Here is a 22,783-nt window from a genome sequence, read left to right as displayed (position 1 = left end):
CTGGAATAAAAAAACATAGACTTTGCCACTGAGAAGCGAATCATGTGTTCAAGACCAGATGGTGAATTCTCCAAGGATTTAACTGAGGAAGGACTGAGGAAGACTGTTTCCTGGTGAGGAGGGAGGCTCCTGAACAAGCATCTCAAACTTTAAAACCTTGTGATTCTCACTATAAAAATCACTGTTGGTTCAAGTTGGGGCAGGGGGGAGGGAGCACCTGTCCCCAGGTCACTTTGTCATCTGTCTCACTTCCTCCTTAAATCTGGGCTTAAATGTGTATGATGAGACCTTTATAGGGCTGCTAAGGGCTGTGAAAGCCGCTTTCTACTAAAGGAACACATAAGACACTGAAAGCATGAACAGTGGGACAAACCACAGGTTTCTGGTGCTAGAGAGGTAATTCGCTGAGACTAAGAAATTACTATATTGCTTCCTGAGGCGAGGGTCCTGGCCACTTCTGTTTTCTAGAGAACCTAGGGAAGAGGTTGCTGGCCCTTCCGTGGGTGAGCAATACACCAGCATTTGAAATTATCCAGACTGTCTGCCTGGAAAAGTCCTTTCCCCTGCTCCGTGATTCCTCACTTTCCCTGTTCTACGGTCTTTCCCCAGAGCCTCCACATTCCCAGGTCAGAGGGCAGGGTCAAAGGTTATTCTTCAGAGGTCCTCTATAGTCCTCACAGCGTGTAGGGAGCTGTGACACCACGTTTGATCCGTACGGTGTTCAGCTCTCCTGACCGCTGCCCTATCTCTACCAGGGAAGAACTGCTCCCTGGCCAATGGGGGCTGTGAGAAGCATTGCAGTGATACCACCTGGGGAGTCCAGTGTTCGTGTGGAGCTGGGTGGCAGTTACAGCTGGACGGGCAGAGCTGTGCAGGTCAGAGTTCATCTGGTGCATCTTCCGAAGTTTTTATGGCAGCAGGACATACATGCCATACAGTTTACCGTCTTAATCACTTTAAGGGTGTAATTCAGGGGCCTCCACCACATTCACAACGGGTGTACACATCACCCCGATCCATCGCCAGAACTTTCTCATCCTCCCCAACAGTCCTCTGTCCCCAGTCCCTGGGAAACTCTACCCACTTTCTGTCTCTCTGAATTTGCCTGTTCTAGTCCTACATGTAAGTGCAGTCATGTGGTATCTGTCCTTCTGTGTCTGGCTTATTTCACTTAGCCTGTCATTAAGGTTCATCCGTGTTGTAGCGGGTGTCAGACTCTCCTTTCCTTTTTAAGGCCAAATACCTCATTCTACGTATATGCCCCGTTTTGTTGACCCATCTGTTGAGGGGCATTTGGGTGGTTTCCACCTTCTGGCTATCGTGGACAATGCTATGGACAGCTGGTGTACATATGTCTGAATCCCAGCTTTCGATACTCCGGGGTACGCACCAGAAGGGGAATTGTCGTATCATGCGGTAACTTCTACGCCTAACTTGAGAAACCTTCAAACTCTTTTCCACAGGGGCTGCCCCCCTTGACATTCCCCCCAGCAGTGCCTAGGCATCTTACCATTCATTCTGAATCAGCAACACCGCCAACAGTGTTGCTAGGGTAACCTCCATCTGGATTCAGCACCAGCCACACATCTGGGGTCTCCACACTGATGTTCCTGCTGAAAATTACACTTACTTGTATGGCAACTCCAGAGGCAGGGACTGTCCGTCCCAGCACCCAGCACAGGGATTTCCACGTAATACATGTCCAGTGAGCATCGGAAAGGGGGCCCAATGGCCCCAAAACACTCAGAAGATGGCTCCATGGTCATCTCTGACTTCTGACTCTCTATCAGATATAGATGAGTGCTCCAAGGCCTACGGTCCCTGTGGCCAGCTATGCCGTAATGTCCCAGGCTCTTACTCCTGTGCGTGTGTTCAAGGTCACCAGCTCTACAATAGTACCAGTTGTCGAGTTACAGGTGAGTTTCGCGACCCTAAGCAAAGCCTAGCCCTTGCTCTGTCCTTAGTGGTAATTATAGATAGAAGTGCTATCGATGATTCACTTTAGGGTCTAGTATTAGAGGTGACTTTATTCTTGCCACAAAGAAGCTGCTATTACAACATTCCTTGGCCAAATCAAGTATCAGTTGCTATTAAGTGTCTTTATTTTTCTTTAATTTTATTTCTCTAAGTAATCTCTACACCCAACATGGGGCTACATCTTACAACCCCAAGATCAAGAGTTGCATGCTCTCCTGACTGCGCCAGCCAGGCACCCCCATATTAAGTATCTTTAAAATGACTTACCTAGGGCACTTGGGTGGCTCAGCTGGTTAAGCCACTGCCTTAGGCTCGGGTCATGATCCTGGAGTCCTGGGATCGAGTCCTGCATCGGGCTCCCTGCTCGGCAGGGAGTCTGCTTCTTCCTCTGACCCTCCCCCTTCTCATGCTCTCTCTCTCTCATTCTCTCTCTCTCAAATAAATAAATAAAATCTTTTAAAAAAATAAAATAAAAAATTTTTAAAATTCCTAAATAAAATGACTTAGCTATTCTGTAGTCTATACACCTAGGTGCTCCAGAGACCGCCCCCCCCGGCCCCGATAAAATGTTAACTGGGCCTGCTCTGCTTTGACGGTGGAACAGTGAATTCCATTTGGCTGCTGTGTACGAGGGTGGGGATGGTGGTGGAGGGGACCTCTGTCTAGGTGAGGGAAGGGCTGCATCGAAATCAAATAGGCCCAAAGTTCCAAAGATGAGTTGGAAAGTGTTGGACTTCAGAGGAGGAATTGTAACTTAGGGTGGTCAGCTAGATCTCCTCTGGACACACCAGAGTCCGGACTTCAGGGATAAGTGGATTTTAGCATGGGAGATGGGACAGCATCTTTGGTGAAAGAGAATGGCCTGAAAGAAAGTGTCAAAGGGATGTGTCACTATTCCTTTTCCACCTTCTATTGCAGATGATGCTGTTAAAATTCTTATAGCGGCAGACAGAGAACTTGGTGTCCTGGATCGAAGAACAGGCATCTATGAGACCCTGATACCTATAAAATCGAGGCCTGCTTCTGTTGCTTATGATCTTGAGAGAAGCACGTACTTTTGGGTGGATGAAGTCTTACATGTGTTCGTCCTTGGGCAGCCAAACTCGGTTCCTCTCTATCCAGGTATATTTCTTGACGTTAAGAGCCTTAACTTCTTAAAGCTACTTCAGCAGAGTATAAGCAACCTATGTATTTATCTGGACACCGTCTGTGGACTCACTTGTCGTGAATCATGAGAGTGTATACAATCCCGATTTGAGATAAGACCACGTAATTTGGCTCAACAGGAGCTTTGGTAGAGCATAACCGGAGAATGAGATCACTCTAAAGAAGTACAGAAAGTTTGGGGATGTGGCCTCAGGCCAAGGTTAGCCTCCGCTCCATCACTAGGTATGTGACTTTGAGCAAGTTGTTAACTCCTTTGCGCCACGCTCAGTAAGACGGAAGGGATAGCCCTTGTTTCATTGGGTAAGCAGGGGGGGATTCAAGAAGAATGGTACATGTGAGGAAGTGCTTGGCATTGTCCTGGGCACATAGAAATCCTCTGCTAGCAGTTAAGAGTTGTAATTCCTAACAATTCCCCTGCGACTTCTGTGATAGCTGTTGCCCCAAACTGAGGTCATTGCATTCTCTTGGATTTCTTGGTTCTGCTTCTGCTAAGGTCCTTCTCTTTCCCTACTGCCCGCTGTATGTTGGACATAGCACATCTCTGGTCTTCCTTCCCTGTGTCCGTTTGCTGCCTCATACAGCCTGAAATCAGAAGATGTAGAAAAGTTTAGTCCGAATCTTTTTTTCAAGGTAAGAAGAAGGTAGAAGAATACAGGAGCATAACACTGTCTCGTGTGTCCCCAGAACTTAAAACCGTGGACAGTATCTCTTTGGACTGGCTCACGGGGCAGTTGTACTGGGCTAGCAGCTTCGCGAGGGTCATCGGTGCTGGCTTGAGTGATGGCAGAGGCTACGTCAAGATCTTGGAAAAGGATCTGGTGCCAGAGCAGCTAATCGTGTTTCCCACGAAGAAGTAAGTAGTGTTTCTTTGAGAATATATCCCAAATCATGGGTTATCGTAGATATTTAAGTTGATAAGGGAGCCCTTCCACGTTTTCAACGTAGCTCGCATTTGCTCCAAAAATGTCTTCATTTTAAGTCTAAATTGAATCCTAGGGAGAGCAGCTTTTCAGCCCACTGAGTCTGAGGGCAGAAATCTCCTGCATTCTTAGCTGGGCAGTGACCTGGGGCCTGAACAAGAGCGCTAAGGGGGCCTGGCTGTTCAGGACAGCGTGTGTGCAGTCCGGGGGCGGGGGGGGGGGGCTACTGTTAACACTTTGCGCTTTTGCTTTCCTCAGGTCCTTGTTTTGGGTAAATCGTGGTAAGAAAGGCACGAGAACTATCGAAGCTGCAGGGATGGACGGCTCGGATCGGAAGGTGCTCGCAGCTGTCCACATGGAGGAGCCTGTGGGACTGACGCTTGACTACGTGGCCGGCCGGCTCTACTGGATCAGTGAATATAAAGAGGTACTGGAGAGAGGTCAGGAAGCAGAACGTTTAGTAGGGGCTTGGTAGGACGGTGGGTAACTACAAAGTTCTCCTAAGTCTCGCATCAACACCGCAAGGTGTCTTCTGGCCATGCAGACTGAGAAAAGCAAGCTATGATGGCCCAGTATCTTTGGGTGGAGCCCAACCAGATCAACATAGGTTGGGAGGCTTAGTGTGGCTTTCTCAAACACTGCAGTCAAACCTAACACTGGAATTTCCTGGTAGTATAGGTCATATTCCATGTTGTTACCCAGGATATAAAACCTTTTAAGATGGCAGACCGCCTCCTTGAAAGCATGTCGTTAAGTACTTCTTACTTAGTACTTACTTGTACTCCTATTTCTAGGTCTTAATATTACAGTTGATTTTATCTTATTTTTGGAAACATCAAACTGACAGACCAATATGACATGGTGGCTAAAAGCATAGCCTTGGGGGTCATAGTTTTTTTCTAAGACTTTGGTTTTTTTTTTTTTTTTTTAAGACTTTATTTATTTATTTGGGTCGGGGGAGAGCATGGTAGGGAGAGGTAGAGGGAAAGGGAGAGACAGACTCCCCGCTGAGCAGGGAGCCCGACGTGGGGCTTGATCCCAAGACCCTGGGATCATGACCTGAGCTGAAGGCCGATGCTTAACCGACTGAGCCACCCAGATGCCCCCATTTTTTTTTAAAGTAATCTCTACACCCAGTGTGGGGCTCGAATTCACAGCCCTGACTTCGGGAGTTGCATGCTGTACCAACTGAGCCAGCCAGGGACCCTGGGAGTGGTATTTTTAAGTCTGTTACTTCAGCTGTGATTTTGGCAATTTATGGCACCTCTTTGAGCTCCCATTGCCCTCTCTGTTTATCTCAGATAGCAGTTAGAGAATGTAGGGAAAGGACTTGGTACAGTGTCTGGATGCAGACATAAGATACAGTAGCTACTTATACAATGTACCTGTGACCCCAGCCAGTCCAACCGCTGGCTTTGGCATTAGCCTCCATGAATTCTAAGATGCTTTCCATCTTTGTCAAGTTGATAGCGTGTGAAGATGTTTAATCAGTGTCCACGCAAGAGGCGCACTGATGTCGGCCCCTCTGGCTAATGCTGCCCGGCTCTCATGACTCTACCCTTCAGTCCATAGAGACAGTAAACGTGGATGGCAGTGGGAGGCACACCTTTCCTGAGATCTTCTTGGAAGATGACGACCCAATAGGACTAGCTGTATTTGAGAACTCTTTCTTCTGGGCAAATAAAATACGGCTGTTTCACACTTCGCCCCACACCCCAAAGGAGAGAGTGGTATTGCTCAATGCTTCCATATCTGCTTTCTCGGTCCTCCACAAATCCCAACAGCCCAAGGGTATGTCACTGACATGTTAACTGTTGATGACGTAGAAGTTTTCAGTTCTTGACAGAAAATTGAAGAAAGCCCAGCATCCTGTTTACAGAAGGAAGTCAAATATTCATTGACTAGGAGTTAAAAGCTTTTGTTAATCAGAAATTATATGTCAGATTCAACTCAGATAATACTTCTTAAGTGGGTCCGAGAGACTCACTGAAGTAGAGAGCCGAGACCACTATTTACTTCTAGAGGAGTCTTCCTATCAGCAACCAGCCAGTCCTTTTGCCTTAACTCTAGGGCAGAAGATGCTGTTAGTTGAACACTTACTGGCCTGAGCTTAATATGGATAAGTAATTGCTACTATCCGAAAGGGGATCATGGGAGTTTAAAGGTCAGCATGCCTAACCTAGAAGGTAACGAGTATCCTGGGATTCCTCTTAAGGCAAAACTAACTTAACTCCCCTTGAGCATTAAGTTTTGAACAAGTATGGAGAATTCTGAGATCATATCTAACCTATTTCTATTTGAAAATAGGCAGATACCCAGCATGCGCTCCGGGCTCGTGCAGCCACCTCTGTCTCCTGTCCCCCGTCCATCCCAAGGGCTATCAGTGTGTTTGTCCAGAGGGAATGTTCCTTTTACCTTCTGGGATATGTAGTGGTAAGTGTGCTGGGCGAAATGGGCTTGACTCAAGGAGGCACATTCCATGGTCGGCCTGGAAATAATGTAGTTTCCATTTTGGGATCAATCACTTTTACACTGACAACCTTACTTTGATAAGTTTTGTTATCCAAAGATCTTGATTAGGTTTTTTTTTTATTGTGTTAAAAGTATAGAACATAAAGGTTGCTATTTTAACCTCTTTCAAGTGTATAGTGGCTTTGAGCATATTCACATTTTTATGCAACTATCACTACCATCCATCTCCAGAACTTTTTCTTTTTTTTTTAAGATTTATTTATTTTAGAGAGAGAGAGTGTGAGCAAAAGGGAGGGGCAGAGGGAGAGGGAGAGAAACTCAAGCAGACTCCCCAGTGAGCGCAGAGCCTGATGTGGGACTTGATCTCATGACCCTGAGATCACGCCCTGAGTCGAAATCAAGAGTCGGATGTCTAACTGACTGAGCCACCCAGGCGCCCCTCCAGAACTTTTTCATCTCCCTAAACTGAAATTTTATACCCATTAAACAATAACTCCCTATTCTTTTCCCGCCAGCCCCACCCTTAAACCACCATTCTGCTTTCTGTATGAATGTGACAACTCTAGGAACCTCATATAAGTGGAATCCTACAGTATCTGTCCTTATGTTGCTGGCTTATTTTACTTTACTATCTTTAAGGTTCGTACCTGTTGTAATATGTGTCAGAATTTCCTTTCTTTTTGAGGCTGAATGATCATTTTATTTATACTATATTTGGTTTCTCCATTCATCCATCAATGAATATTTGGGTTTGATTGATTTTTGAAGCAGGAAAAAATAGCTAACACCTCTCAGTTTTACCCCAAAATTAAGTTGGTATGAAAAAGAAATTCTCCATAGTCTTATGACTATTGTGTGTTCTGACTTAGGTTCGTAAGCAGGGTCTACTTCAGTATTGTTAATTGATTTGTCTTTGAAATATTGAGGCTTATAAGCTCCATTGAGCATCTCTATCCAAATTACTTTTTTTTTTGAAAGATTTTATTTATTTATTTTAGAGAGAGCATGAACAGGGGGAGGGGCAGAAGGAGAGGGAGAGAGAATCTCAAGCAGACTCCCGCTGAGCATGGAGCCCAATGCAGGGCTCAATCTCACAATCCTGAGATCATGACCTAAGCTGAAACTAAGAGTCGGGTGCTTAACTGACTAAGCCACCCAGGTGCCCCCCCCCAATTACTTTTTGCTAAAGAACACTCAGGTTTTAAGAAGGATAAATGATGTAAATACGTTCATGCTCTAACTACCTTTAAAGAACATAATTCTCAGGGGTAGCCACTGAATGTGATCATGGTGTATGTAATAGGCTGTTGTGCCAAACTCAGGACTTGAGCTTAAATTGTATCTTGAACATTATATATATAGAGTTAAATACCCAAGTAACTTTCCTTTAAATAGGCAATCGAATTTAAAATTCTTTCTACTGAGACTTGTGTGCCATGAGCAAGGATTTAAGGACATTACTGAATCAAACGGGGCACCGCCCAGCCCCGATCCTTGTGGTTCTGTGTTAAATTTTCAGCAGAAATTCGAAAGACTTAGTGCCTTGGGAAAGCAGAGCAATTCTTCATTTGCCCAAATGACTCCCTTCTCCAAGGAAGCTAGGGCATTGGTGTTATATATGTGTTTCAGAAGGGAATTTGATAAGACCCCTTTAGAAGTGTACCTCAGCTGGAGAGATTGCTCAAGAAAGGAGCATGGGGCTTATCTGACAAATGGCCAAACAGTAAATCTCTCCTTTTTCTTGGTAGAGTTAAAGCTAGTGTTTTCTTCTGGCAAACGTCTCTACTTACTGAAAGTTGGTTTTATGGGAACTGCTATAGAGAGAACCCTAGTTCAAGAGCATCCTAGGAACATCTATTTACTGGATATTGACTGGAAAAGAAACCTCATCTACTGGACAAATGCCCAGGGACAGCTATTCTGCTCAACTGGCTATTCAGGAGAAAAGCGAGAGATTTGGACAGAGCATACAGGTAAGCTGTGTGGCTATTTTGGATTTTCCTCTTTATTTTCTGGCTCTAAAATTAATGAGAGCCAAAAAAAAAAAAAAACCCACCAAAAAACCCCCAAAAAACTACCTGTTCCTGATCTGAATCAACCTTAATGCCAAAGAATGGTTTTAAAGTAATTTAAATATGAACTATCTGACTTACCCTTTTACTTACGAAAGGTGCACAGGCTGTTAAAAGGCTACCATGATTTGGGAAATCCTATGGTCACTGGTAAATTTTTGAAATTCAATTCTATTTTTCTGGCCTTAAGTTTGGGTAGGATAACAATAGACCTTAAATATTTCAATTTTGCATTGCAGATTTTTCTTGCACTAATTTAGAAGTGATTTACAATGCAGATTTCTGAGAGAACTAGCAAGATATCTTCTTATTGTGGTAATATATACTTTCTCTCCTCTCCCACACTGCTGAATGGCACAGCCCACCCTTATCGCCCTGTACTCCACCTAAAGGCAAACACCTACTTTATAAAAGAGAACGTGAGGCTAGAGCTCTAGGCTGAGTAATTTGATTTCTGAATGTCTGGGCCCTGGGTACTCCAAGTACCAATGATACGCTTTACTACAAGAAGCGCCATATTGAAATGCGTGTTCCTGAGACATCCTTCAGAGCAGTAGACTCTACCGAGTCCTGTGGGCAAGCACAGTGCCTGGCACCTAAGAACTTCCAATACCTGTCCCGGAGAACTTTCAGGAAAAAGTGAAATGGGCAGCGTTCTTGCAATACATCTGATGGCTGTCTGAGGAAACTCGTGATCTTGAATTTCTTCCCATTTCTTCCCACCAATTAAAATGCCACCTTCGCTCCACTGGCTAATCTTGGCCAATAGGTTTCTGTGTTACAGTGATCACATCAAGGATTTGTAAGGGACTGGCAATTTCATTTGAGCTGGCTTCTACTGTGGCATGTTGAGTCCCTGTGATAGGTGGCTCTGAAATAATAGAAAATATATAGGTCTCTGTCCCTGGTTACGGGCACAGAGTTCCTAAGACCTTTGTAACTTCCTGAGTGATAGCATCGGACACAGAGCTCCCCTAAGTCCTTTGGAATTTTCTAGGTGATAGGAAGAACTTGGTTTGAATGAGGCAATTTTGGTAGGGTCTGCAGTGCAGTGCAAAATTGAATTTAAGGTCCATTTCTACATTATCCAGACTTAAGGCCAGAACAAATTTAAAAAGCTTGCCACTGACCCTGGGAGGTTGTTTACCAGAAAGACCAAGCCACGGCTAGAATCTTAGAACTTTCAGCCCCACTCCCTGTTCGCTGGAGAGGGGAGAGGGGCTGGAAATGGAATCAGTGATCAGCCATGCCTACGTGATGAAGCCTCCATGAAATCCCCAAAGTAGGTGGTTCAGCGAGCTGGGTTGGTGAACACATCCGTATGCTGGGAGGGTGGTATTCCGCATCTCCATGGGAACAGAAGCTCCTACTTGTGGGCCCTTTGGATGTTGCCCTGTGGATCTCTTTGTCCAGCTGTTTATCTGTATCTCTTATGAAATAAACCAGTAAATGTGTTTCCCTCAGTTCTGTGAGCAGCAAATCCTCAAACTCAAGGGGGTTGTAGGAACCCCGATTTAGAGCCAGTGGATCAGAATGCAGGTGACAACCAGACTTGTGGTTGGCATCAGAAGTGGGGGCAGTCTTGGGACAGAACCCGTGGGCTCTGATGCCAGCTCTAGGAGGACGGGCTCAAAACTGAATTGTGGGACATTTGGCTAGTGTTGCAGAATTGCTTGGTGTGGGGACCCCCCCACACACACCCACATCTGGTGTCAGAAGTGTTGGAGGAGTAAAGGTGCCGCACGGGTGTGTTTTTTCCTGTACGGTGGCTGAAAACTTGACAAAGCCAGGCAGGCCCTTCACAGAAGGGATCAGGCTGGTTACTACCTGTCAGGACCTGTTTGCAGATCTCAGGACCTCCTTACAACCCATGAGCACGCAGCTTTCAGCTTATCCTTATATTAGAGGGTGCTAATATCAGTGTTTTCTCTTTTTTTTATTTTTTATTTTTTTTTAAAGATTTTATTTATTTATTTGACAGAGAGTGACACAGCGAGAAAGGGAACACGAGCAGGGGGAGTGGGAGCGGGAGAAGCAGGCTTCCCGCCAAGCAGGGAGCCCGATGCGGAACTCGATCCCAGGACCCTGGGATCATGACCTGAGCCGAAGGCAGACGCTTAACCGACTGAGCCACTCAGGCATCCCTCTCTTTTTTTTTTAAAAAAAGATTTATTTGAGAGAGAGATCGAGCACACATGGCAGGGAGGGCCACAGGGAACGAGATACATAAGCAGACTCTGTGCTGAGCATGGAGCCCAACGTGGGGCTCCATCTCATGACCCCAAGATCACAACCTGAGCCAAAACCAAGAGTCGGATGCTTAACTGACTCTGCCATCCAGGCACCCTAGCGTTTCCTCTTGAATAAGTTAATCTTGTCCTCGTTGAAAAGTGTAGCTGGGAAATACAGAGGAGGTTGCTAATAAAAAATGGGAGGGCTTCAAAATTCTGTTTTAGGCAAGAGTTCATGTCTTTAAGAACCTGCATAGAATTGCTCAAAGAACATTCTGTGTCCCTGACAACTGGCCATTCAACCTTGAATCTGCACAGCACTAGTGAGACCTAATGCCAGGGAGAACTTGTCTTCTGTGCCGATGACAGAGCCCAAAGGAGAAGAGAGAAGCTGAACTGGGCGTGGCCAGTCTGTTCTTACTAACTGGCCAACCTCAAGTCCCTTCTTTCCTAGAGTGACTTAAGGAATGTGCGGGACAACTCTGTGCAAGTTCCTCCACATGAAAACATGAGGAATAGTAAGACCTCCCACCCTAACACTCAGGCAGTGGGAAGAACTAGAACACATGAATCCTGTGTGTACAGGCTTCTCCATTCTGCTACCCATGCCCCAGCTTTGTGCCTCGTCTGTTTGTCCACCTCCCTCATAGTTAACATTTGAATTCTGAAATATGTCCCAGCACACTACAGGGTTTTCTATTAAGACCCAGCTCTCTGGGGGGTGGGGGATGTGCGCATAGATACGTTATATATGTTTGTAATAAAGCTTACTGATATAAAGGTTGTAACAATTTACAAATAACAAAATATACAATGTCCTTTGTTGTAAATTTCATATAGCTACATGATTTTCAGATTGGCTACAGATCCAAGAATTCAGAATAAAAAAGCAGTTTATAGTTCAATCAAAATTTAACAAAATCCAACCATGAATACATGCTTGATTGAGATCTGATTTGGCAAGGAGTCGCTGCCATCGCTGAGTGAATACAGTCCTACTGTAATGTTATTTGACACTTGTTTCCATAAACAAGCAAGAAGTGCACCAGTGAAAACTAATTGGAATGAGTTTATTGACCCAAAGGACTTATTTGTGGATTTGGATAATTGTTTTCAAATACTAGGAAAATGTTTCCCCAACTTTTGTGGTCTTTAAAATGTCATGGCCATAGGTGGGACTTATGTGAGTTTAATTTGCAGTATTAACATTTTTCCTCTGCCACTTAAGTCCAGGCCAGGGGTTGTCAGCCTCTTTCTAGAAAAGGCCAGACAGTAACTACGGTTAACTATTTCAGGCTACTCAGGCACTCTGCCATTGTATCCGCAAAGGAGCCAACGACCATATGTGCACGAATGACCATGGTGTGTTCCCCCGGAATTTACAAAAACACACCGCAGGCTGGAATTGGCCCAAGAGCCATTGTTTGTCAGTCCCTGGTCTAGAAAACAAAACCGAAAACAAATCAAGCCCTGATATGGAGTGTTTGCCAATGGCTCTGGTTAAAAATACGCCCACAGTGCCAGGTTTCAAGCTCCCCATGTAATGTCACTTTACGTGGGGTTAGGAAGGGGTGTGCGGTAGCAAAATGCAGGAATGTGAGGACTGGAGTATTTTCGTTTCAAATGCGATTAAGTCGATGTAATCTAGTTTTAATAATGATTATACCGGACAGCAAGCTTGCAGCATTCCTGAATTTAACAACTGGCCATTCCAGCACATCGCTCTAAGATAATGGATGCTCTCCTAAGCTCTGCATAGGTACGAACTCTAATCCTCAAAACTGAGAGAAGCACTGTCCCAACCAGGCATTTGCAGAAACTGAGGCATAGTAATTAGCTGACACCTTATTTTGGAATGTGCTTTGAAAATGGCAATCTGACTTGCTAGCCTAATACTGCTCTAACTTTTATGCTATACCACACCCCAGGGTAGATACTACCTAGCTGAGACCCACTTGTGCAGCTCTAGTGGGCCAGGATGGGAGTAGGGAGTGCTTGGTGGGTTAGTGCCCGTGTCTGTTACGCTTACAAGCTACCACTTTGTGGCTTTCACATACTTGGTCCCTACCCTATCTCTGTCTTCTAGCTGTAGGTCTCCTCATTATCCATCCACTCTACCGGTGACCTTTCATACCACTGCTGTGGTGACACTTTACCCAGTCTCTGCTTTCCCATAGCGATTTCAGTTCTAGCCACTGGGCATATCATTGATTGATTTTCATACTTAACTGACAAAAAGGGAGGTGAATCCAAAGTTGCAGGTCTGCATGCAAACGTAAGCATTGCCACTTAGATATCTAACTTCTAAAAGGCGGTGGATACCTCCCTCACCAGCTGGTTGTGAGGATCACGTGGGCTCGTATGAGAGATAAGGTGCTGGAACCAGAGTAAGCATGATGGGACTCCTCATGTGAATGAGGCATGTGGACTTGTTAGGGACCAGGCTTTGCATCTCTTTAAGCATCTTCTATCCTTGACCCAAAACGTTAAAACCATGCACGAATGTATTTGAATGTCCTTTCTGATGGGAGTTCCTTTCTCCCCTCACAGTCTGCTCAGCAAATGTGGACATACCCACGGGGAACTTGTACTGGGTGCCCTGTGACCGAAGTGCTATCCAGAAGACTAGGATCCCTGGCCCAGACACCTGGACCCTCTACAGAACAGGCAGCATTATACTGCCTCTTCTTCTCGATTGGCCAAAGAGAGTGCTCTACTGGGTAGAAAGTGGGAAACACTTGCAAAGTATGACTCTCGATGGCAAAACCAGACAGCAAGTCTGGACAGGCACCTGGACGGCGGACACCCACATGGCCTTAGACCTTGGCTCGTCTAGCATCCTCTGGACGACCAAAGGGTCAGGTAAGCGCGACACAGAGCAGTGCAGTTGGAAGAAGCTGGGGGAGCGGTGGTGGTAAGGCTCGTTTCAGCATGAGGATCGCTGTCGGTCCTAGAACTAGCTAGACCTCGGCTCAAAATCTGGTTTTCATAGTTACAGCTTGGGCACGCGTCCCTCAGCTCAAACTCGGTTTCCTTTGTAAGTCTAGATTTCTGACTTGAGAGGTAGAAAACTGCAGAGCTAACATACACTTAGTCGCTTTTTGTTCGGGTTGTGTTTCTGTCTCCACGAGTAGAAGTAATAGACCCAAACTTGCATAGCAAATGAAACAGAGGTGCTTTAGGTGCACTGGATATCAGATACGACTTCTACCCTGCTGCCGACCCTGATGGTCTCCTCCAGAAGCCACCTCCAATGGCTGGTGGCTGTGTGCAGGCGACCGAGCATGTTGGCACACCGCCTGAAAGGCAGGAACGGCACGCCTGACGCTTCCACGCGGCAGATCTCACGTTCCTGGAGCTTTAAACACTTCCCGGGACTATCTTTAACTACAAAACTGAAACCTACAAAACTCGATAGGAAGAATCTGTGCTTATTATCAGTGGGGCTCGCTGACCCTTAATCGAGGGCTACCCATGCCCCCCCGTCACGGGTTACTTGTTCTCTGTCAGCTTGTAAGCACTTGACTCTTCCTTAGGGTTGCAGAGTCTGAGTCTCCTAAAAAACAGAACATACACTTTGAACAAAACCTGGAGTGACGGAATTATAGCGGCTCACGAGCCCTACCTGGTGACCGTGCACAGAGGAGCCCTTCTGCTGTGGGACAGGAGGACGCCGGAGCCCTTCGCGGTGTCGAAAGAGCCGTACGTGAGGAAGATGATCATCCTGGCAGAGAATCAGCAGGTTTCAGGCGAGTCTTCCTCTGTGCGGTTCTTCTTTGAAATCCACTTTCTCTGCCTCTCGCCGGTGTGTTTTCAGAGGATAAAATCCTGGGTATCTTTGTATTGGCAGTTGTCCTGAGCCACGGTGCAGCAGGCCTTCTCCCTAACTTGGCCTTATCCTGGAGGAGTAAGAATCGGACACCTTTCTCAAAGTTGCTAAATGACACAAGACCCCAGGCAAAACTCCCAGAAGTTTGCCCACCAGAACCCCTTTGGGGAGTCCTCTCGTACGTTAGCACCTTAAACCTCTTAATCTGATGGTAAAGAGATCCATTTAATTTGTCTAAAGCACTCACCCGAACAGATTTTACCGAGGAACCCCCATGGTCTTAACGTTTTGGGCCAAGGGTGGAAGATGCTTGGAGAGATGCAGGAGCATCTCGCCGAGGATCCTTTGCAAAACCATTCTGGGGCTGTGGATACCAACCAGGACAAGCAGTCCTTCCGGCTGTTGAAGCTGCACCCGTAGTTCAGATTACCCTGCTTACAGCTGCTTTTTTTTTTCCTCTTCACATAAGCCTTTGGCCTGGCGCCAAAAAATCGGATCCTGGATCTTGAGGCAGACAAAGCAGAAATCCTATCACAGGATCCAGGGGGCTTTGTTATAGGGTATAACAGGAAGCCAGACAGAACAAGTCCCTGTCTGCAGAAACTTTATTTATTTATTTTTTAAAGATTTTATTTACCTGACAGACACAGCGAGAGAGGGAACACAAGCAGGGGGAGCGGGAGAGGGAGAAGCAGGCTTCCCGCTGAGCAGGGAGCCCGATGGGGGCTGATCCCAGGACCCTGGGATCATGACCTGAGCTGAAGGCAGACTGAGACTTAACAGTTGAGCCACCCAGGCGCCCAGAACTTTACTTTTCCTTCCTAGCAGGTAGCATCAGGCAGTGAGAAGAAGTTATTAGGCTTGAAGGAGAAAACGATTTGCCCAAATAGGAAGCCATTAGATGATGGGCCGATGGACCACATCTCACCTAAGGATCTAGGCTTTGAGGCCGTTTCACTTTTTTCTTCCTACGAGGTAGATACATGTAGCTGCCCAGCCCCAACATGGCTTTTGGAGGAGCGGGACAGTAGAAGCCCATGTCTGGTGCCGAGACCGCGGGGCCTGCCTCACTGAAGCCACCGTTTGTTGTAGATCCTGAGCTTGAAGAGGCGGCTGCAGGCGGTCCTCCCCCCGCACTTCCTGTAGCACTCCCGCTGCTTTGCACCCCATCCTCTGTCCCCTGTCGGAACGGGGACGGATGTGTTTCTCAGGAGTACCTCTGCGATGGCAAGCCGGACTGTCAGGATGGCTCGGACGAAGGGGACTGTTTCCGGTTCTGCAACAGACCAGGTCTGTCTCTGTGCCAGGAATGCTGATTCGGCTTTGGGCACGTGGCGTTGATCACAATCACCCTCGCTTCCCCTAGGTAAACTGTCGTAGCTGAAGGTCCCAGTCTGTCAGATTACAGTCTCTGACAGTATCCGTGTTATCACAGTTAAGTCAGATGTTTTACCAGGTGTAATTTTTAACTATTGCTTCCTTGCCTCCTCACGTTCGCTTAAGTGTTCCAATATTTGCCTCTCTAAAGGCTGAGCCATAAACCGACCTGAATGGACCACTTAGGACAGATTTGGCAGTGTTTTTCAACAAGCTGTTAAAGTCACCAAACCAATATGAGCCCTTATTACTTGAACAACCTCGTTCAGCTTGCGAATTTAATTGACCTGAGCACTTTATTAAAGCTTGTTTATGGATTAGATAAGCTATAGAGCTCGAACAGTTAGGATGCAGTCCACCTACCCCTCAAAGTCCAGGATGAGGGTGAGTTAATCTAACTTTAAACCTTCAGCGGGACTGAGTAGATGGCACGAGCCCTGGGTCCTTTCCACTTAAGGGGTCTTCCAGTGTCTGAACAGAAACCAGTGCATCGAGGAGAAACACCACTGCGATGGGGCTCAGCAGTGCTCGGATGGGTCTGATGAGCTGGGCTGCTGGAAGCCCACTGAAGATTGTTCTTTACGTTGTGACAACAAGACCCGCTGTATCCCCAAGAGCTGGCTGTGTGATGGCAATGCAGACTGTTCTGACAAGAGAGATGAGCAAGGATGCGGTAAGTACCGTGCAACTCCTTTGTGGTAGGTTATGTTCTACGGGGTTGCCACCAACCCTGAATGAACAGATATCACATCATTGCTCATAGGAAAAATATAAGGTGAGGTTTCTGAGAATCTCTCGTGATGATATTTTTGTCAACTAATCAACATATAATCTTGTTTTAGGTGTATTGCTGTTTAAAGACTGCTTGATATACGTATTGTTGACTCATTAACATTGAAGTCACAGCCAACAGCATTATAACTCCTGCCCGAACAAAGCTTAACACATGTATTCGCTCTGTAAGGCAGCTCACAGGCATCTCGCGCTAGGAACGTGAGACAGCGTTTCCGCACTACCCTTGGGGGCCCTTTTCAACGGCAGAATCCCCCTAAAGTACAACGTGGGAAGTATGGCTCTAAATAGACCACAGAAAGGACACTTGTTTGCAGTGTGAGGACTGAAACGAGAAGACAGAGCGTTGCCTTGTTCCATCTCAACTGGAAACGTGCGCTAGGCAACGCAAGTGTTTTGCTGCTTTGTGTATGCTTATCTTCAAATGACCGTGGAAGTGTGGGAGCATGGATTTGGGGGGAGGGTTACGATTTTGGCAAGTAGGTGAATGTGCAAATAATGAATCTGCAGATAACGAAGATGGACTGTCCTTACCACGAAGTTAGCAGACTGGGATGAAAGGGCCTGAGTTGGAGGGCTGTTGGAGATCATGGTACAAGACTTCCCTCTCTGTAACGAGATTCCCATTAGTGGAAAACCAGTCTACTTGACACAATGTTTCTTGAGCTAGAATCGACCCTCTTGAAGATTTTAATTTTGATCCAAGGTCTTCTCATGCGGTGGGCCGTCCTTATTTTTAGATGTGATTGCTTTCCCCTCTTGTCAATGGGATACTCAATCTTCCTTTTTAGTCTTCCCAGTGACCTGTTTCAAGAACCTTAATCACATTGTAGGAATAGGGTAGAAGAGAGAATTTGGAGAATTGAAGTGGGAAGAGGAGGAGGCTGGGTGAAGTACCATGATAGATTTGAATACAGAGGCCACTGGGTAGCCAGACAATATCAGTGCACTCGGACTTACGAGAAGAACATCAGGAGGAGAGGCAGGAGGGAACCCCAAGTATAATTTACTTTTCAATGCGTATTTATGGTTTTGCCTAGGACCTGAGCTTTTTTTCTTGAGCCAAGTCAAGCAACTTCTGTCTGTAGGAACTGAGCCCAAGAACATAACATGTAGGGTATGCTGGATGTCATGAGAGACTTTCTCTCCTCGTGGATGATGTTAAGGTCCTGGAGAAGAGCCCTACTCCTCACCCTACCCCGGGGTCCTTCGTGTGTCCCCTGCCTGTCCCCCCCGCCCTCATTCTCCAAGATGGGGTTTTTCTGGGCTAGCTTAGTAGGCCTTTTCTGGCCTAACACTATTCAAACCACCTTTGAGGGCTGGGGTTTAGTTCCCCAGGTGACAGCAGAAGACTGGAGAGTCTTCACAACGTTTCACATGCCTTCAGATGGCTTCCACATCTGGCTGAGTTCTTACGTAAAGCTTTGTTTTCCAGTTCATGCAGAATGCAGCGCCCCGGAATTTCGATGCGAGAATGGCCAGTGCATCTCAAACTCTCTGCGCTGCGACGGGAACAGAGACTGTGTGGACCACTCCGACGAGGACGGCTGTCCTGGGGCCTTGCCGCTGCAGTGCCCGTTGGGGGAGGTGAAGTGCCGGGGGAGTGGAGAGTGCGTGCCCGCTGCATGGCTCTGTGACCGGGACTTCGACTGTGAGGATGGGACCGATGAGCAGGTAGCGCACCCTTCTTCAGAACAACTGATTTCTCCTCACAACCGCAACATGTGCCTTCCTTATAGAAAATGTGAGAAAACCCAAGAACAGAGAAGGCTCTCATCCCTACTGCCCAGAAAACCACTCGTCATGACAACAAAGTGTCCAGAGTGATCAGAGCTCTTGTCGAAAGACAAACGTTTAAGAGGTTTTTATTGTAGGTTTGCAGGGGTTAGGTCTTCATGGCCGTGGTGTAAATGTCCCCCCAGAGATCTGCTCCGAAGCTCTGCCTCCCCATCACTGAGAAGTGTGCTGACCCTGCCACGCTGTGGGACATGCAGCCTGGCTTGAGTCCTGCTGCTTGCGTTTGACCCGAAGAAAGTACTAACTCCCTCATGTTCTACTTCCTCGTCCGTCAAATGGATAGGAGATAGGCCTCGTGGTGCCTGAGGGGTTGAGAATGCATCTAAAGGTTCGGGGCTGTCAGCAGGGGCACGGATAGCCCCTCCCCTCCTCTAGTACATCCTGCCCCAGAGCCGAGTGTCCAAGTCAGGAGAGGTGCGAAGGATGCCGTAACGTTTAATGTGCTAGGGGCGGTTTTGAGATGGCAAAGGAATTCTTTTTTTTTTTAAGATTTTATTTATTTGAGAGAGAGAGAGCACGCATGAGCAGGGGCAGAGGGAAAGGGAGAGGCAGAGGGAGAAGCAGGGAGCCCGATGCAGGGCTCGATCCCAGGACCCTGAGATCATGATCTGAGCTGAAGGCAGACGCCTAACCGACTGAGCCACCCAGGCGCCCCCAAGTGGCAAAGGAATTCTAAAGAAGGGTTCCAAGAGCACATTCTTATGCCTAGATGTCTTAAATGAAGACGTCTTGGTTTGACAAAATAAGACCTTTCTTTTCACTTCACAGCCAGGTTCACTTTACCTAGACCTCCTCACCTAAACTCTGGCTGCTGAAAACGTTTTTCTGAGTCTTGGGGCTTTCTCTGGCCTTGTTGCAGAAGGGACTCGAGCGTTGTCTTGTAAGCCAGGCTCGTTCTCCCTCCGAGAACCCCATCCTGGGCTCTGAGTGCGGGTGTTGCTGACCCAGTCACTGTCCCCTCAGGACTGTGACCCGGGGGAGCTTCGCTGTGGCCCCAGGCAGTGGTCCTGTGCTGGCGGAGACCAGTGCGTGCCTGGCATGTGGCGCTGTGACGGGCAGAGAGACTGTGAGGACGGCAGCGACGAGGCTGGGTGTAAGCGCGGGGGCGCCCACTGAGGGGAGGGGGCTTCCAGGGGCGCTGGCCGCTTGCTTCCTCTAGGCCTGCGAAGCCAGCTCAGCCAGCAAGTGCCACCGGCCCTGACATCCATTCCCCGACCAGGATGGAGGTGCCTGACTACGTCCTTGCCGTGGGAGGGATGTTCAGGGTGGCGGGGAGCGGACTCTAAGAGTGGAAAGTCATCCTCTCCAGGCCCCCCCGCGAAGTGCCAGAGCTCTGAGTTCCAGTGCCGCTCCCACGGCTGCCTTGCCCTCCGCCTGGTGTGTGACGGGAAGGAGGACTGTGCCGACGGCTCCGATGAAGGTGGAACGTGCTCGCTGTCAGAATGCCACCGAGCGCGGTGTCCCCACGCCTGCTACCAGTCCCCGCACGGGCCTGTGAGTTCATGCAGCCAGGCTCACCAGCAGCTGTCAGCTTGGTTCAGTGACGGGGGCAACCTCGTCAGTCAGGCTGGCCCCCACTGCTCGTGACGCCCCGAGTCTTACGTGGCTGAGCTGTCCTGATCGGTCCTCTCGTGTCCGCGGAGCCCTTCCTGGCTCCTTCTGAGTCCCGTCAGGTTCCTTCCCTGTGTCGTGTCTCCTGGAGCTTTACCACCCAGCCTCCAGAAGCCCTGCTGCTGTGAGCTCCGGGCGACACTTGGGACTAAGCCACACGTTTTTGTGGACGTCTCTTCCATATGTGTATTTGGAACGTGACCTGCCCTTAAATCGAGGACTGCCCCGTGTTCTGGTCTAGCATTATTAGCTGGCTGAACATCGTGAACTTAACTCTGATGGGCAAGTAGAAGGAAACAGTGTTCTGACGTCTGATCACGGTAACGTCTCTGTTGGCGGGCAGCCCGTTCAGTTCAGTCTCCTTGCCTCTTATCGATTCTGCTGGGGTTCTAGGTGTCCCGGGCTGAACTTGGATCCCTTCGTTAACTCAGGACCCACGGTGGTGGCCAGGGTGTGAGGTGTGCGGCAGCGTTGACAAGACCGAGAGAGTGATGGTATTTTAAGTGAAATCGGTTCTAAGAACTTTTTTGTTTTGAGCTGCTGAAATCAAGCTCATCGCCATGTGCTTTTAATAGCAAGGTCAGGCCTTTTCGTCAAGGTTATGTCTCAGTGTCTTCAGGAAGTCTTAATGTTTTTGAAACCCATTCAGGTATGTGCTTGTGAGCAAGGCTTCGAGCTGGGGAGCAGTGGCCAGGTCTGCAAAGATGTGGACGAGTGCGAGAAGCCGGGTAGTCAGCCTTGCAGTCAGACCTGTGTCAATACCCAGGGCTCCTACAGCTGCACCTGTCACCCTGGCTACTCGCTGGAGCCCGATGGCCACACCTGTAAAGCAACAGGTAAGCTGGAACCGGGATATCTCCTAAGCCCTGGTCAGGAACTTCAAAGTCCTGAATCTCCCAGGAATACAAATGCAAACCTTCTTTCTCAAGTCTTAAATGCTCCCGCCTGCTTTCTGTCTGCCGAGCAAGCCTAGCACATTCTCCAGATCCCCTTTTTAAAGGCAGCAGTTCAGATGGAATTAGATCTGAAGGTGTCGACAGATAAGCCATCATGATGACAGAACAACGACTCTGGTCCCTGTAGCCACAGGTCAGCCTTACCTCAAGTTAGAATAAATGTCAGAAGTCTTGATAAGCCCTTCTTTCCAGCCCGCCTAGGCTTACATACTTAGTTAGAAAAGGTTTTTGTTTTTTGTTTTTTTTTTCCAATTTATGCTACTCATGCCTTGATTCTAAGTATCTTTAAACTGTGGGTATTAGCACAAGCATCACATCGAGGGGAGAAGCACCAGCCGGCTGGTGTCCCAGGCCTGGCAGTGAGAAGGCAAAGACTACTTTGTTCTCTTACTCCTTAGCCAGGGCTCAGTTCAACGTTCAGGCTCCGTAAGGCCACATGCTGAACACAGTTCTTATCTGGCAGGTACTGAACCAATCTTGCTGGTGGCGCTTCAGTTCAACCTCCTCCTCTATGGCTTGAGGAGCTTGAAGGAAGACATTCTGGCAACTGTAGACAAGAACGTGATGATTTTCTCTATTGACTATGACTTAGTGGGGCAGAAAGTCTTCTGGACTGATCTCGATGCAGAAAGCATTAAGTGGATAAGTATGGACACAAAGAAGAAAGGGACCGTGGTGAAGGGTATGTCCCCTGTGTGGGCTTCATCCTGCCCTCATGAATGACGCATAACATGAAAAATGGCCATTAACATTCTAAACATTGATTCAGTGAAATCTTCTTAACTAAAGGGGACCAAGGCCTGCTAGTGGGCTAGAAATGGAAAGCTGCATTGTTACCTCCGTAGACCACGCGAGTCAGCCAAACTGTCAGCCAGTGGCCGTTATTTCTAATGGTCATCTTCCTCCACAAATAGAACCTTGGAGGAACTTAAAGATTGCTCTGATGGAGATGCGTATACAGTTGTAAAATGAATTAACATGGTATTCAAGTCAGACGCCTATGAGCTGAAACCTAGTAAAAGCCGTAATGTAACCTAGATCCATGTGGTGAATGGTTTCCGCTCTCTCTTCAGGGATAAAGTCAGACTGTATAGCGGTCGACTGGATTGGGAGGAACCTCTACTGGGTGGATGGGACAGCTGGCCAGATTTTGGCAGTTCAGCTGACCGCTGTGTGGAGAGGAAAATCTGAGCACACGATTGTCCTAGATGATGACTTGACTCAACCGCGGTCTTTGGCTTTAGATCCCCTAAATGGGTGAGTCTGGGGGTCAAAATGCCAGTCAAGTCTGGTGCTATTTTGGTTGTGTTCCCTCAACACAGAATGAGTAAAAAAAACCTATCTGACTTGACTTTAAAATCTTACGGTGATGTGGGTCAACCATACATATAGTAATCTTAAAAGCTTCTGATAAAAGTTCTTTATTTCAGTGAGGTGAGATGTAGGTGTTCTCACTTGGTGGCCCACCTGTACTTTCTTCTGTGAAAATAATTCTCCATTCAGAGGTATATTTTTTTGTGGCTTTAAATGGCAGGAGGAAGGAGAATGGAACTAGGGATAGGATTTATTTTTTTTTAAGATT

At 47.4% G+C, this 22,783-nt stretch overlaps 1 protein-coding gene across 3 annotated transcripts in view; it reads left to right on the top strand.

Annotated features, from left to right (window-relative positions):
* LOC102729064 (prolow-density lipoprotein receptor-related protein 1-like) overlaps positions 1-22,783 on the top strand; it is a 39,843-nt gene that overhangs the window by 5,614 nt on the left and 11,446 nt on the right. For 2 of the 3 annotated variants that reach the window (XM_081808415.1, XM_081808404.1), the window contains 18 exons: positions 756-875; positions 1,791-1,916; positions 2,896-3,099; positions 3,829-3,997; positions 4,323-4,491; positions 5,630-5,855; positions 6,372-6,497; positions 8,285-8,509; positions 13,390-13,701; positions 14,376-14,588; positions 15,761-15,958; positions 16,503-16,718; positions 18,273-18,511; positions 19,598-19,727; positions 19,944-20,128; positions 20,895-21,081; positions 21,665-21,883; positions 22,275-22,458. In XM_081808415.1, the coding sequence (XP_081664541.1) occupies positions 756-875; positions 1,791-1,916; positions 2,896-3,099; positions 3,829-3,997; positions 4,323-4,491; positions 5,630-5,855; positions 6,372-6,497; positions 8,285-8,509; positions 13,390-13,701; positions 14,376-14,588; positions 15,761-15,958; positions 16,503-16,718; positions 18,273-18,511; positions 19,598-19,727; positions 19,944-20,128; positions 20,895-21,081; positions 21,665-21,883; positions 22,275-22,458 (3,448 nt within the window). The remainder of the gene's footprint in view (positions 1-755; positions 876-1,790; positions 1,917-2,895; positions 3,100-3,828; positions 3,998-4,322; positions 4,492-5,629; positions 5,856-6,371; positions 6,498-8,284; positions 8,510-13,389; positions 13,702-14,375; positions 14,589-15,760; positions 15,959-16,502; positions 16,719-18,272; positions 18,512-19,597; positions 19,728-19,943; positions 20,129-20,894; positions 21,082-21,664; positions 21,884-22,274; positions 22,459-22,783) is intronic. The other variant, XM_081808425.1, reaches the window with a different exon arrangement.

Source organism: Leptonychotes weddellii, chromosome 2 (genome assembly GCF_054177405.1).
Source record: "Leptonychotes weddellii isolate Sample4059 chromosome 2, ASM5417740v2, whole genome shotgun sequence".
In the NCBI taxonomy this organism is placed as follows: Eukaryota; Metazoa; Chordata; class Mammalia; order Carnivora; family Phocidae; genus Leptonychotes; species Leptonychotes weddellii.
This window is presented reverse-complemented; position numbering and strand designations above follow the sequence as displayed.